The sequence below is a fragment of the Toxotes jaculatrix genome, chromosome 5 (genome assembly GCF_017976425.1).
Source record: "Toxotes jaculatrix isolate fToxJac2 chromosome 5, fToxJac2.pri, whole genome shotgun sequence".
NCBI lineage: Eukaryota > Metazoa > Chordata > Actinopteri > Toxotidae > Toxotes > Toxotes jaculatrix.
In genome coordinates this window covers 6345085-6362250 of record NC_054398.1, presented here as the reverse complement: position 1 = coordinate 6362250, position 17166 = coordinate 6345085, and the positions used below count along the sequence as shown (strand labels likewise).

The following is a 17166-nucleotide window of genomic DNA, read 5'->3' as shown; positions in this document are numbered from 1 at the left end:
CATGCGTCAGTGGGGCCAGTGCAGTTGCGCACGAGCAGTCTCGCCTGCACACATCAGTTCCCCAAGATTTCCAAAGGATGGCACCATTTCCAAGATATTTCTTAAGACACTTGTGCACAGCCTTTACTCCTCAGAGTCCCAGACCAAACTGCATTAAGCTTTATAGACATTTTAGCTTCCAGAACACGCTTGAATTAAGAGTCTGATCAAAATTCTTTTCAGGCTGAATGATTGACAAGTACCTGAACAGAATCTATTGACACCCATTGTGTAATAATCAGTTATAAAGTTCAAACACTTTATAAAAACTGGGAAAGTGAATCTGTTTCATAAAATTACTCAAGGACAACATCTCATTGGCAATGCAGTTCTTTTATTTTGTATAAAATCTATTTGGTAACTGCATGTTTATACACAATCGGATGGATGCATAATGAAAATGAAAAACAGCTTTTTGTTATGGCTGAATGTGTTCATGACAATGACACAAGTGACTGAAATCTGGTGGCAAAAAAAATTGATTAAAAAAAACAAAACTGATTAATCATATCAGAATATGATGACTTCTGGCCTTAACACAGTCTGACCATTGGCACTTTATTTGTCTTAAATCAAACAGGACATTTGGTTTAGAGCAAAAGGGACTGAAAACAACTCCACCTCACTCCAGTGAGAGTATCCTTATCCTTCCTTATCCGTTAAAAACAATACAACAGATCTCTGATAAGAAGAAACAAGTGGTTATATAAGACCCAGATAAAGCAGTACTGACAAAATGACGAGGTTTCTTGTTTGAACAAGCTGCACCAGAAAAAAAAAGTCACCAAACATCTGAGAGGTGTGACAGGAATAAAATGCTCAGCTCATAAAAGACATATGGATGACGACCACAGGTGGAAAATATATAAAGTATTGTCATCTGCAGCTGATTTGATGCACACCGACAGCAGACATCAGCAATAGGCTCTGTGATGTTACCAAAGCTACAGGATAAAGTGGGTAAATGTTAAAATAAATTATAGCTTTGAGGATGCTTCTATACCACATCTATACAAATAATTTATCTTTTTCACAGAAACTTCACCCTTGCACCTATGAAAGATGCCAAACAGGCCAATAGTTTAATACGTGCTATTTGTAATAAAAGTGTAATAAATAAATACATATGTACAAAAAATGTTTGAAAAATGTACAGGCACTTGTAAAACAACCTTTTTTTTTTATGAGACTTCACCTACTGCTAGGCAATATTTCCCTGTGCATTTTTATTTTGGGAGGGGGCGGGGGTATTTATTCTTTTTAAGCATTCTGCTCAGCAGTAGTGTCAACATGACAAACAAATCCTCTGCCATTTTTACTTCTCCCATGCTGAGCACACCGCAGGCAATAAGATCCTTCAGGACTTTTTGCATCTGCTGAACCTAATGCATCACCGCTCGTGTAGGATCAGACAACCTGGATACAAAACACTCAAATGAGCTCATTTACCAGCTGCGACAGAAGCATGGTGTTTACACCAACCGGCCGCTCTGAACAGCTCAGCTAAAGGCCACAATACATTGCAACATACAATATCATATGGGCTGAGGTCAACACAGTTTGCTATAACCAATATGAAAAACTGCACTCACTCCAGTCACATCACTTCTCACCAGCCTCACACTTTTATATTACTCAGTTTACTTTCTCACTGTCTGACCTCCATGTTATATATATATATGTATACACACACACACACGCACACACACACTCAGGCCCCATCTTAACTCAGCTTGGCCTTCAGCCCATCAATATACAGTGCCTTCTCTCGCATCTTTTTCAGTAACCAAATGTTTCCATTTACTGCAGGACTTGTTTTTGGTCTTTTCAGGAATGGGTGCTATGAAGTGGGCCTCAGACATCATCCTGCACGTTTAACTGTTCACATACAGCATTAGACAAAAAGCCCATGTGGATGTCCTAGATTGTCATTTGAGAATACGATAAAACACGAGCGTTTAGTCAGAGGGGAAAGTGTTTTTGACACAAGGCAGGATGGGACACTAAAACAGGGTACTAACCTGAGACGACTGTCCTGATCAGAAGCATTGCTGGACAGGATGAGTGGCCCACTTAAGTAGACGACTCTTGATTATCTAGACAGAGGACGTTTGACGCAGTATTCCAGTTCCAGTACACAAATTCGTTCTTAAACCACCACAGTCGATAACCTCACCTCAACAGATTGCATAACTGAGGTCCCATAGGGATGTACAGTCAGGCTTTGTATACAAAATATCTGCAGTAAAACTGTTCATTATGTAGCAGATTACACTAGATTTTGGGGCAGGGCAATATCAGGATACGGGTGAATTTTTAAAGGGCTGTTCCACCAGTTTCACACTTAATGGTCAGCTTACCTGTCACAGATACTTCTCAGCTGGAAAAGTGGTTTTATAATAACATCTTATCATCGTGAAGCTTGAATGATGATGGCATTTAACAGGTAGTCTAATGAAGGACGATGTTAAATTGCGTTTTTGGAGCTTGACCAGTTGTAAGGACTAAAAGACAAGATATTCTGACCATTCTGTCTCTTGCAAGTCCCCCAGCTATACAGAGCTGCAAGGCAAAATCTCCATGGGACCCCTTTAAGTGCGTTTTTCATCTTGGAAGGAAAAGTCCAACAATCCCACTTGTAATTCTGTTTTCTGAATGGGTAGAAAGAATGCATTAATTTATCCATTCTTAGGAGGAAACACATGACCTGCCTCAATAAGATGATGACCGGGCTCCACACCAGCTCAGTGGTGCTGCAGATGAGTCGGTACAAGCCGATACTGCGTTTAAAGTTTTGTTTTGAATACGAACCAGACTGTAGTTTGTGGAAAACTGTGGACAGGACCATAAAAAAAAACATAAAAAGGTTAGAAGCTGTGTATCTGAGGTTGATGAGTTCTACAGTAAATCTGTTTGGTGGTACCTGAGGAAAAAGACAATGGACAGAAAAGATGTCGCAACAAAAGGTTTGTTAGAGAGATTTCTATAGAATTCAACAGCATACAGTACAGAGAGAACCACACCTGTCCTGGGCACACAGTGGGTGTTGACTCTTCAGGTGGCAGGTAACAATCCCTGTTCGGAAAACTCGGAAACGGCATCGACAGATGACACGTCTCTTGTGATAACTTCTGTCGTCTGCCACTTTCTCTCATACCTCGCCACATGCTGACAACACACACGCATATCCTTGACGCATGGCTTTCATAAAAGCAAGCGTGCAATCGAATCATAGCAAGGCATTCTGGGAACAGTAGTGCACTGCTGAGTTCAACCCACGGGACCTGAATGATTGATTGATTATTTATGATTCCATCACTCCCACGTCTTTTCCATCTAAACCTCAGCTCCTGAGGTCCTTCTGGTCAAAGACAATTTGACTGGCCAGGTAGATGGCGACAGCACCAAAGATGGCAGAGCAGGCGATGTAGGCAGTGACAGACTGTGCGAACTGAACGATCATGCCCATGAAGAGGGTGGGGAAAACCTGAGAGAGGAGGAAGGTGCTGTCTAAGATGGCAAAGTCCAAACCCACGCCACGTTTCTCATACCCCAACTCTACCTCCTCCTGTTCAGTGCCACTGGAGGCATGAGAGGAGCCGTTCTGGCTGTGTGGGCTGGGGTAGTACTCATAACTGTCTTGGCTGAAGAAGGCATGCCCGTAGGGAGCCCCCGTTTTGTGGTTCAGTCCACCCTCCTCTTCCACAGGAGTCAAATAAACAGCATCTCGCTTGGCTGTAATACCATTTTTATGTATGTTTTTGGTTTTCCTTTTTGGCATATAGACCTGAAATGAAACAACAAAAGAAGCAGCTTATCAATGATATGGTTTATAAACTTCTTCATATATTAAGTTATCTGGTCTGTACTTACCTCTTTCTCCTTGTGGTAATGGCAGGTGAGTGTGTAAGGCAGAGTCTGCAGCGTAGCGTATGCATAGCCAGTGAGAGCTGCCATTACAGTGACCAGGACCACACTTTTGGACAGGCAGATGACCAAAGCAGAGAGTGTGAAGCTCACCATACTGCTCAGGTAGACCCATCGTGAGCCAAAGTGGCGAACCAAACGACTCATGGCCAAGGAGAAGAAGGTTGAGGTAGCACACTGCAGGAACAGGCCCAGACTGCCCATACGGATACCTGAAAGAAGCATGTAGTTAGTACTACATCCAGCTGGGATCATGGAGTCCACAGCTGTAAGGGTGACTGCCATCATTACAAAACTTTTGCTGTCAGCACAGAAACTATCTGACACTCTGCATTAAATCTAATAATTGCAGCACGGCATGCTCAACCACAGCTAACCCTAAGTTAACTTTTAACTGTGATGCAGTGTGAACAGCTCTTTGGTAAGCTAAAAACCCTTCTGTTTGTCCAAGCCCATAAACACACAGGCACAGATCCGGTCGGGGAGACATTCACAGAGCTCTCCGGCACGGAGACACTGTTTGGGGTGACTGATTTGGACCATCACAAACAGCGCTAACCTTAGATAAATCTGTGAAAAGCCAGAGAGGTGACATACAACAGGCCGGTTCATGTTTACTAAGGCAATGTGCCTCCTGGCCCGTGTCTGGCCCAGTCAGCCAGCCAGACAACAAGCATTTGGATGAGATCTCACCAACTGACCGAGGAGGAATTTTAAGTTCAAACAACATCAGAGATCAAGAATTACAGACTCCCTGGCAAAATTAGATTCATTTATGTTGCCTACTGCATGGCATCAAAAGCTTTTCCATTCACAAATTAGCACATTAACAGTCAAGTTAGTGACAGATTTTAAATTCTAGAAATGTATCAAGTCTAAAGCCATAAAATCAAGGTGCTAGATTCACAGTACTGTAAAAGAGCCACTACCGCAAGAGGTGAAGGCAACGTTCTTCTATAATTACTGTGCAGCTTCTATTTATAAAGGAATAAACTGAATGCTTAGTTCTGCAATACAGTGAACGAAAAATAGAATTTGCATTTTCCTTTTGAACTTGGCCTTTCAACTAGACTGGAATATGAAAAATTAGATTTTCATCTTTAACAAAATCACGACAACAGTTTTCAGCGATAATGAAATATTTGTGTAGTCCTATGGGATTTTGTTCTCTATGGGAAAATTGTTCAATTTTTAATAATGTTCCCTCTTTATCCCCACATTTATTTTACCCCTTCATTAAGTTTTGGAGTTTTAGTAGTAATCCATGGAAGCTGAACTGACTACATGTCTGTACTGTTATTTATTTCTGCCTGCTATCAGCCTGATCTCTCAGCTTGCTCTCGGTGAACAGTGTGGGTCAGAAGTTCAGGAGCAGAGCAGAGAATCACTTGTGTGAAAGGAGTACATGGATCATATTACTCCTGGAAAGCAAAGCGGCTGAGCCCACTTTACAAACACTACAGAAGCTAATGAGGACTGAAATTCAAGCCCACAGAGATATGAGGCTGAGCCAGAACGTTACTGAGTCTGTGCACAGGAGAGCTGCTGCAGAATGGGAAAATGGCTCTTGCTGGAATACAAGCTTTACAGATAAATACAATGCATCGCAATCCTCCACAACTGGAACATGATCAGAAAAAAAAATAGCAGTTACTGTTAAAAAAATGAAGAAAAAAAATAAAATCAGTCCACACGGCTATGAAACTAGAGACAAAGCAGATTACCTTCAGACAGTGGAACACCTACAGGCTGAATGATGTGGTTTAATAACATCCGCTGTGTTTCAAATTAAACAAACGCGGCTCAGTCAGACCTAAAAATTGTGTGCTTTGGCCGTCTACCTGACTTGAATGAACATGTTCTTTGTGTGCTGATTCCTTGACATTAATTCTTTGTGAGTGTGACATTCCTCGTGGTCCAGCAAGCGCAGGGAGCAGAGAAAAAGTAAAAAGTAAACAGTTGAGAGGGAGAAAGAGGAAAAAAAAGGGGGAGGAAGAAAAGAATGTGGATGAGCGGATGAAAACGTGAAAGAAAGTGGTGAAAGAAAGGAAGAGTTGAGAACAAGGGTACGAGAATAATAAAGCAGGTGAACAGTAGTCTGGAAAGGACTGATAAAATGAGATGGGAGGCTAAAAAGTACATTGTTAAATAAAGATAGATAAAGGAAAAGACAAAAGAAGGAAGAGAAATAGGATGTAGGATAGGAAGTCTGTCTGAACAGTAAACAAGAGGAGACTTAAAACACTTAACTCACACATGGCCTGCTATGTTAATAAATCTGCCACTTCTCAACACGGGGCTAGATGGTCTGCCTCACATCTGTTTATTTCAGCTTCATTCTTCACATCCACTGTTCCTTCTCAGATGCTGTCTAATAAAACACACCAAAGAAAGACGTCCTCCTAGCTTGCTTGGCCCTCTTACACCACTGACACAACAGATCTGTTCTGGTTTACCTGCCTTTAGACTGTCGAACCTACAGGTTATATTTTGGCACATTCCTACAGCCAAGCACTTGCGTAGCTTTAGAATCTACCAGTACAACCGTGTAGCAGGATTAGTGACGACTCTGTGATTTACAGAACAGGAAAGGATTAAGAACGTGTGTATTTGTTTACAACTTATCAAGTGCAGGGGTGGAAAGTGATATCTGAAATACCTTGGACTGGTTTGACATTGGCTTAAACATATTTACCCAAAGGATTTGTTTGCTTTTCTTTGGCATTACTACACAAAATGTCCATCACCTCATGGTCTTGAATCATGTTAATAGTTGTGGTCTTAGCTGTAGATGTCCTATAATTTGACAGGAGCCAATATGAGAGCAGCGGGGGAGACAGGTAGGCATGCGGGAACACAGGCTCTGTCTCTGTCTTCCACCTGCACCTAAGGAATGTGAGTGCATCCTGCCCAGCTGTGACAGAGCAGACAGCACAGCCAGGACGGACCTTAGGCCAGCTATGTGGGCAGGTGGTGGAGGTAAAGACATGATGATAAAAGGTACGGCATGTCTCACTAGTTCAGTGGAAGTTTGTTTCATGACATCCTATGGGTTTTTTTTTGTGCTTTCAACAAACAGAATTGGAACAAAATCTATATGGATTTCCGTGGAGAGGTTAATGAAGGCACCATCACACAATATCCAGTATGTAGTATATACCACACTTTCACATTTAGAGAGATATTATTTGAAGACAAGAGAAACAAGCTCACATAACACAAATCTTCAATGTGCTGTACAAAGAGGGAATCTGACCTTCATCGTATCGCTGCCTGGACTCACTTCCTGGTAATGCACTGGGCACGCCCTCGTACAGGCCTTCCCCCACAAAGTCTGTGTAGAAAAGCATGAAAGACATGACAGCCATCCAGCTGCAGAGCTGAGCCACACACAGCTGCTTCATCACTCGAGGGACGTGGCAGTAGCTCCTGTAGATGGCCGGGGTCATGGACCAGCATGTTCTCAGTAAGCACAGCAGGGGACCAGACTTTAGTAGCCTCAGCTTGCACTTCAGCAGGTAGCAGCATGAGCGCGGCACGCCGCACCGGCCGGCTTCCATCGCACCAGCCCCAGACTCCAGTAAAGATCCAGACCCCGTCATGCCACTGCTGGCAAACGAGGGTTCCTCGGACACCTTCATGGTGATGAGCACGCTGGAGATGAAGATGAGGATTAGAAGCGAGAAGAGGCACTCAGCCTGGCCTCCTAAGTAAACAGAGAGCAGGCTACGACTCCAGTCCAGCGCAGGTAGCAAGTAACCCACACATCCTCCCAAGCTGACCATGAAGGAGAACATGGCGAAGGCCTGGCCGCAGTCCTCTTCGTCCCGGTACAGGTCAGACAAAAGAGCCTCCAGCGGTGTGAAACACACTTGTCCACAAAAGTCAAGGAGTCCCACCCCAAGGATAAGGAAGCCCACCTGTCACAAAAGCATAACCATAAGCACGACAGAGAACAGTTATCTTGTCTTGTGTACTCTGTAGATAGAATTTAGCAAAATGACAATCACAAACAACAAATAACAGATACACTACCTGGAGGGTGCGCCCACCCCAGGCAAAATGGGCAGCCAGGACGTCAGCATGGGGAATGATGAAAAGTGCCAGAAGGACCCCCAAAGACAGCAGCCAGATGAAAGGCCGCCTTCTGCCATAACTGCTGTTGCAGTGGTCACTAGCTGAGCCAATCAGAGGGATAAACAGGAGGCCGAGCACTGGACCAATACCTGTGAATGGAACCAGAGAAAAACAGACAAAGTCAAGCACAACGATAATGAATATGTAGGGGAGAAACACCAAAGACACAGAGGACATGGACAAAGTAAGAAATTCAGACAACATAATGTGCACAATATGAATTCACAAATATCGAAACACAACTCTTCAAGAGAACGAGGTATTTTCTTTATAAAGCACTGTCACACTTATCAATCAGGTATGAAACCCTTAAATCACTTCTTGCACTTCCAGTCAAGTTTTACTATCAGATCCAAAAACACCCCTGCCTACTGTAAAACATCTCTGCTCAGTTGTAGTGGCTTACAGCAGCTACTGGTCCTGCCTGGTCCTGCTTGTTGCTGTCCAACCAGTGGGGGTGTGCTGCATGTGCCCCTCCGCCATCATCACTGACTGCTGGTGATGATTCCTACAGATGGCCCGCTGCCTGAAGGTAGCCCATCATCAGCTCATTCCTCCACACGTGGCCAGGTCTGGCTAATTGGTACACACCATGGCACAATGGGTGTTCGCATACAGACACGCACGCAAGATCTAAAACAACCACGTCTTCAGGGCTAGAGTTTGACATTTAAAGGCACCCCGTGGAGTTCTCATTACAGAGAAGTACACTTTTGTTTTCATTCAGTCTTTCTCATTGAAATGCCCTTTGTGTAAGACTGTATTGTGAATTCATGTCTGTCCCAATGCATAGGCTCACAAGCATAGAATGCAAACAATACAAGGACTTGCTAATCAAAACATCGCTCTATAGCACCACTAGGGATTAAAAAAAATATCACAGTAAAGAAGCATGACTGGAATACTTCACCAAGATCCACTTGTGTTCTTTCTAAAGACGAGAAACGTAAAAAGAGAAAGGGAGACAACATAACCTAAACTGTACTCAAAAACCCTTCATGAAGGAAAAACCAGGCAGGTAAGCTGGGAGATAGACGAGGACAGGCCGAGAGACAGGAAGGATATCTGAGAAAGCCGGACATGTCAGACAAGCAGCCAATACCCTGCACCACATTTCTTCCTGCTGCAGCTGTGGGGGCCCATCATTACAATCCTCACCATATACAGCTGTAAGACTTACTGTCTCACATCTACATTCTCTCCAGTCAGTAGCTGCTCTCTACTTCTTGCAATATACTCTCTCTCTCTCACAAACACACACACACACACCAAAGCATGCTTTCCAGCTGTTATTTACAGACACACACACACATACATAAATCAGTCTGCTGCCTAACCTAACCCACACATGATCCTACCCAATATAAAATGAGTCACATTCCACAATGTGTTTTGTCACTTAAATACAAACCTAAATATACTTTAAAATCCGTGAGTAATGGACACCTTGGTGCTAAAAAGCACCGGGCACCTTCTCCACTAACGGAGAGGAAACTGGAGAAAGAAAGTAACAACTGGAGGCTGAAGCAGCCAACGAATGGCTATTAGATAAAGTAGAAAGCAGCCATCTGAGAACCTGACACTACTGCTTGGGGAAATTAGCTTTAAGCCTCCCAAGACACAATATCTATCTTCATTCAAATAACACTCAGGCACTCCATTATAATACAGGGAGATGAGAATTAGGTTGAGTGCCATTTCCAGATTGGCTTACAGTGCAGGCTGTTTGGGAGGAACTCCACAATGAAATCATTTTTCTTCATATCACCAGCAGCTGTTAGAGAAACGGAAGAGTAGAAGTGTATATTTTTTAATCTTAATACTTGAACAGTCGGTTCTATCATCCTCACGGAGCCTTTTGGTTTGGTAGCATTGTATCTATCATCTGTATAGTCACAAGACAATGTCTCAAAGAGATGCCTTTACTGAAGACCATGTGAATGCCATTTAGGATGACAGGATCATGCAACTATTCACATCACTTACGAGTAAACTCAGTTACAGTGTGCAATTATATACCATATGGGTGATGCTAATTGTATGTATGTACACACATGCAACTAATTTTGTGCGCACTAGGATAACTGACCATTTTCAAACAAGAAAAATTGTCAGTCCTAATGTTTGAATTAAGAAGATCTTTAAACAGTTTTGGTAAATTCTAATAGAATATTGTTAGATTGAAAGATCTGGAGCAGCTAAATCCACAAATACACAACCAGAAGCAGAACTGAATGCTCCACATAATGGTGCAGTCATCAGCAGCACGCACTCCAGAGTGTGTTTTGTGCAGTACGTATTATCTGCTGTTGCACGAGGCAGAACACTGCACACAGAACAAAATTAGCTAATTTTCATGGCTCGCCACAGAATTACCAGGTATGATGGTGCAATTAGCTGTAAAAAAAAACATAATCAGTGAAACGATTTGCATCGTGTATGTTAAAAACCACCCTGGTTTGCAATGTTCTTTTTGCATTAAAACTGTCACTGATTCATCTCGACTGCACGCTCATTTTTGAGGCTGTAGTTTGCAGTGTGTTGGACAACATTATAGTTTTCTTGTGTTTTATCCACACATAGAAATTAACAAACAGCTTACAGTGCATTACAAAATGGCACCAACTTCAGCCACAAAAATGACCACATGGTTGGATCAATTCTGTCACAGTCACACATCTAGTGCTAACGTGCAGCCCTATCTTAAATATAATGTCAGAGGAACACAGCATGCACCTCTTTTCAAAGAATTATTGTTTTCCCCCTGTCTAAGATGCGTCTGAAGTGCTACTATAATGAAAACCGCTTTTGAATTTCTATATTTGGACGTCCAAATCCTGCTCCATATTTTCCTGCCAGTTTGAGACTGACACTCCTTTCAAAATGAACACTATGCAAAACAGTATACAGCACAACACACAATACTACAGAAATTCACAGGAAAGCTGTGACAGATGTGTTGTATCGAATTCAAAAGATCAGTGAAGCAAAATGTGCAGCAGCAACAGACAAGGAGGATGAATTTAAGGATCCATGTTTTACATTGACTGATAATTGTCTAATTTGAAGTGAGGTCCAAGAACTGCAATAAGAGACACTAAGTGTCAGTGTGGGAGATCGTGGCTCTCCCCTCGGCAGTTTGCTCTCCTGTTGCCTTTCAATTAGTGCCTGATTACCACCTCAACAAAACAACAGGTGATTTGGCCACTGATTAGTGAAATGGCCTCAATTATGTCTTTATGACCTGAATGGGAAAGAAGATAGGAGCCCTGAAGCACAGTAATGCTCCTCTGCAACACCGCCCACCATCACACAAACTTGGCTACCAACGGACAAGGTTACATATTTTATGTATCAAACTACTTTGCAAAAACATACGTTCCTTTGGGGGTACAGCCTATTTTGTTTTATAATTTTTTAATGAATTTAATAACAACTAATGAAATCATTTTCCATTTGTATTGTGGCTTTTGTGTAGCCGCAGCAAACACAGCATTCAGACTGAGTAAAATAAAATCCAATTTCTTTTCAGCCCCATGACAATGAACAATGCAAAGTGAATATGTGGCACTCAAGGGCTATAACAATCTATCATTTGAAACACTCAGACGAGAAACAATCACTCGTGTGGTCAGTAAACAAGCCACAGAGGAGATAGTTGAATCCTAGCAGCGCCGCAGTCTATCCTTGAGAGTGTGTGCAAGTATGTGTGTGTGTGTGTGTGTGTGTGTGTGTGTGAGTGTGTGAGTGTGAGTGTGTGAGTGAGTGAACAAGGCCACCTCTGCCTTTCAGGTTTAATGAATACTCAGTCAGAAAAGGACAGAGACGGAGAAATGATGAGAGTATGCATATGGGTGAAAGAGAATGAGGTAGAAGAAAAGCGTGAGCGCACACGCACACGCACACACACACACACACACAATAAGGTAGCAAAGAGTAACCAGATCCCCCTATTTCAGTCTTCACCATGCCCTTACCTAGCACCATGGTCATGTAGCGCTCCTCCACTCCAGCCTCCAGCAACAGTGGGGGCACGTATGTGATCCCAGCTGCCACACAGATCTCCAGGCCACAGGTCAGGGAGTTCAGCAGGACGAGACGCCACTGAGACCTCCATCCAGGCATATTTACAGGGGCTGGCTCGCCTTTCCTCCCCTCTGGGATGGCCACTACTGGGGGCAGGGGAGGGGGGAGGGACCCAGGCAGGGGCAAGGGGGGGAGCGTGGGGAGGCAGATGGTGCCCCAGTGGGACAAGAGGGCTGTCGGGGAGGGACAGCAGCAAAGACACGTGGATGTCTCAGATGACCTGGAAGATTCATCCTCTTCTCATCATTCTGGTTCTGAAGAGGGAAAGAGCAATAGAGAGCAGTGAGAAATGGTAAAAAAAAAAGGTTTAAAGGAGCAAAATAAAAGAAACACCTAACTGTGACACACACACTCGACATGGCAGTACAGTATATCTGCTGCTGTTTCAGACTGTTAGAATATATGAGTAAGGGCCAAGGCATGCCACATTAGACAGGTCATTCCCAGGTTACTACACCTGGACGTCAGTGCCCTCTGGGTTGCATGGAGAATGTCAGCGTGACAGCTTTCTCACAACAGAATCTACCCTGCACAGATTCCAACATATTTTTGCAGAAACGTGGAAATGGCAGCGACAGTCACAAGGATATGATATTGCTGTATTCTCAGAGCTCCTCACCAACGGCTTCAGGACAGCAGGAACAACAACAGGCGGACAGAGGAGATGAGTCAGCTGGAGCGACGTGGCAAACACACCAAACCATTTGCCAAGAAAAGTCTTTCTCCCTCTGCTGATCTGCTTGCCTTTTTTTTTTTACATCTCAAAACACGCATGGTAGAGGTTTGAAAATTCAAACTTTAAAAAAAGGATTCTACTTTCCAATCTCTCTCCTTACTATGTTCCCCTTTTCACTCCTCCATAATATCTGATTAGTGGGAGGATCTAAAATCCATCCTTCTCTTGGCTGACTCTGTCATTATCTGTATTATTAAGCTCTGATTGTAGTTTTAGTCACATGTGCGGGTCCTACCCAAAATCTTCAGCAGATTACTGCCATTGTTGAGATAAGTGCGTGCTACACAGTTTTTAAAATCTGAAAAGACATCTCACTAGAGACACAATAAGGCAGGAGGTAGATTAAGTCACATATGAGAGGTATGATATTACACAGCATATTTTACCATGCTAGGAATAAAGACAGAAACCTATGTTGTGCTAGACACAGGAAAAGTGACAACAAAGTCACTGAATGTGTCGGCTAGGTGGTGTGTTTAAATCAGATTTAGCTGCATCTGTCTGCACGTCTCTAAGCTTTGTGTATCAAAACACGCAAAACACCAAGGTGAATCACAGCAGCTTTCGCCTTGTTATTTTCTGCACACTATCCTACAGTGACAGATAACTCAACCACACCTTAAAGGGTAACTTTTCCAGTGACAATATTTGACATTCTCCATTACATGCCTTTTTGTAAAGATAGCGTGTGTTCATTCTATCTAGTCCTGCATTTTTAGGCTGATTATAGTCACTTTAGAGTGAATTTGACTGATTTTCATCAGATGAATTTGAAAAAGCAAAAGCACAAGATGAGTAAGAGTTTATGTACGGGAATCCTCTGCAGCTTCTATCTCAGGGGTCCAATATTTGGTGACATTAATTCAGAAGACAAGAAACAACTATATTAGACAAACGGACTGAAAGAGTTTTAAGCTGTGAGGAGACAGCCCAGGAGGCAGATTGATGAAGCAACATGTCTTCAGCTAATATATCAGACTGCCTCCAAAAAGTGTGCATTCATTTACAGATCTCTCTGCTTCTTAGCAAGCACAAAAAAAAAAACAAAAAAAAACACCCAAGATTATCATCGCTGTCATCGTCCACGAATGAGGTGTGCGTTCTTTTAAAGCAGAGGGAAAGAGCAAGAACAGTCAGAACAGCCGCAGACACATAAACAACAAGGTGCTATATTTGCATTTGGTGTGACATTTCTTTGCCAATGCTGCCCATCTGTTCTCTCCCAGCAAACAAAATGGATGTCATCATCTCCAACAAGACTTGGATAACCACAGAAATGTGCTCAGCTCAGTAAGTGATGTAATCAGATTCATACTGTAGTCCAAGGAAATGTTTGTACCTTGTAAATATCCTCACACAACATGTACACAACAAGCTGATGAAGATGAAGAGACAAAACAGATAATGATAACAGGCCTGTATCTGGAAAGCCATTGCCAGTTAAAGGCTAAAGTGAGAGGACATGCCACATACTGTTTTCTTAAGAGACAGTAGTTTCTGTCATCAGATCAGAAGTTTCACGTCCTTTAACGACAGTTTGACACCACTTCCACAAATCACTTCTGCACATATTCTCGACAGTCTGAATATATATGTATATAACTGCACTGCAATCACTGTCATTAGGCATCCCAGACTCTGACGGTCCATATCAACCCTCTTGTTCCTTTCACATCATTATAACTTAAGATGTTAACTGAATGTCATCAGTGACGCCATCAGAGCTCCTACAGCATTCATTCATTCCCAGCTCGGTTATTACAAGCCCTTTGATATAGAGGCTCTTTGAGAATCTCAAGGACAAAGCAACAGTGTTAGCAGGCTGGACCTAGCAGGGGCCTGGGTCACTGAGAGAGAGGGCCATTTCACACCCGTCAGATCTCATTCCCGCCCGGCCTGGGCACACTGAAAGACACCCATCAGGGGACCAGCCTTTGCCCCTACGGCCTGTCTGGCCACTACAACCCCCTACCCACATATTCTGTCTGTATATGTACACTCCCCCTCCCTCTCCCCCTCCTCCGCATTTCTTCCTTATCCATCTTCAGCCCCTGAGGTCAGCTTTGTCTCTGACCTGCATTCTAAGAGGACTCTTTTGACATATCTGCCCACGACTGGTTTTGCCTTTATGGTTCTGAATTTCAGTGTGAATGCTTTCTATTGCAGCCCCAGCTGACTCTCTGACAGACTTTCTCACTGGAAACAGAAGGGCCCCCAGTGGCAAGAATAGAGAAATCTGATTTGTCTACCCAAGCAGCCGCGGCTTGTCTGGACGCCTGCCCAAATGCAAGTCAGATTCCAGGGTTTTGTAAATTGAATGGTTGCTTAAGTCTTGACCCAAGTGGTGGTGGCAAGTAAGAGTCACGACGGGGGCGAGGGTAGAGGACGGAAGGACTCAGAGACAGTGGCACGGATCAAGGGAAACAGTGAAAGTAACGCAAAGCAGCATTTGACAGTCCATTCATCCACCTTAAAAGTCACAGATAAAAATGAGATCCATTTGTTTGTTTTAAATACGGTACTCTTTAGCAAATGCAATGTTTGTGGCACAGCCACAAGAGAAAGAAACACATACACACAGGGAGCCCACACAGTCACTCCACCTCTTGCTTAATGACACCTCTGACTCTACAATGTATTCCAGTCATGCCCTTCATCGTCTTCCCATAGCCTTGGAGACACAAATGCACACACACACACACACGCACGCGCACACACACACACTGTTAGACAAACAACTCTCCTTGTCACCTTACGTGTTTAAACACTACAATCTGAGCCAGGCTGGTGAGAGGGGTGAGGCTGAGGGTGGTGGGGGTCTGCTTTTGTCAGCTCTCCCACTGCTCCATTACCAAGCCCTATTCAGCTGCAGCCCCCCCCCCCAAAAATCGGTCCTAATGACTGAGCTGTATTCTTACAATACAAAACAGGCTTTGTATACATTGTGCCAGGGAGTAATGTGATATAGTGAGGTATCAAGTCCATTTCCAAGTCTTTTATTAACACAGGGTTCATATAGGTGGTAGGGTAGGATATAGAAAGCATGCGTGCGTGTGTGTTTGTGTCAGTGTGTGTGTGTGTGTGTGGGGTTGGGTGGGCAGGGGCGTGGGGTCTCCCAGCAGACACCATGGTTTGGAAGAGAAGAAGGGAAGGAATTGCTCTGAGATGACATCAGAACCACAAGCACAGAGGAGGCTGTGGCTGCAGAAACCTCGGCAGGAGGGTTCTGGTTGTGCGTCTGGCTCAAGCTGAATGGCTGCAGCACTGTGGCCTTCCTCCCTTCTGAGTTCCTTCACATTAATGGACCTGACCGTCTGCATGGCGTGACAGCGGGACCAGCCTTTATACCGACTGCTTCCCTGGCTTACTTCCTGCAAACACTCCTCTATGGCTCTCCTTCTCTGTTCACCGAGTAACACAAACAAGTTGAGCAACCCTTAATCAACAGCGCGCTGCTTACAGTGCTGCTATAATATCAGCAGCATTTCTCAACAGTGTCAACTTAATAAGCAGACGTGGCAACTGTGCAGTGCTTAAATCTGAAGCTCTTTTAACTGCTCTCAGGTTTTAAGGTGTGTTCTGACAGAAAGTGAAGTGACTTTCGGCAAACTAGACCCCCAACTGTGAACTATCTGTACACTAGAAACGTATGCGCCGTCTGTTTGTTTGGGAGTGTGTCCGCTGTGTTCAGCTCAGTCTCTGACCAAACTTCTTCCTCTCACAAAGCAGGATATGCATAAATTTTCCATAAGTTGAAACACTTCCAACTGTCTTTGTGTCAATTTGCACCAACCAAGGCTAATTTGGGTCTATTTGCATCTTTAAAATTCACTTTGCATTCTGTGTGAACACAGTTTCACTTGAAATGACACATTAACTCCTTACACTTTGACTGCAACAGCTTTAAATTTAATTGACAGTTCAACTCCATTAACCTCCATGCGACGTTTCACATGCAAATAATTCTTATTTTAAAGACATTTAACCTCATTGCAGAATCTGTGGCTGCAATTTTCAGCATAAGCAGCACATTTCAGTATTTTTTCTTTTTTATAAAATGTCATGTATAGGCAATGTAACACAATTTATGTTTCCCTTCTCAACACCTCTTTCAGTCCCTTTTTACTTTTATCCATTTCTCATATGTTCTCATCTGTACCAGCTGTTCTACATCGTTACATGGCCTGTCATCCAGATGAGCACCATCAGACCTCTGGCACCATTTTTCCCAAACACAGTTT

At 43.3% G+C, this 17166-nt stretch overlaps 1 protein-coding gene across 1 annotated transcript in view; it reads right to left on the bottom strand.

Moving 5' to 3' along the window:
- Positions 1 to 360: 360 nt before the first annotated feature.
- LOC121181827 (solute carrier family 45 member 3) overlaps positions 361 to 17166 on the bottom strand; it is a 31227-nt gene continuing 14421 nt past the window's right edge. The window contains exons 2-6 of the mRNA XM_041037997.1: positions 12081 to 12443; positions 8002 to 8192; positions 7223 to 7886; positions 3913 to 4178; positions 361 to 3826 (exon numbers count right to left, since the gene is read on the bottom strand). Of these exons, the coding sequence (XP_040893931.1) occupies positions 3383 to 3826; positions 3913 to 4178; positions 7223 to 7886; positions 8002 to 8192; positions 12081 to 12228 (1713 nt within the window). The 5' untranslated portion in view covers positions 12229 to 12443 and the 3' untranslated portion in view covers positions 361 to 3382. The remainder of the gene's footprint in view (positions 3827 to 3912; positions 4179 to 7222; positions 7887 to 8001; positions 8193 to 12080; positions 12444 to 17166) is intronic.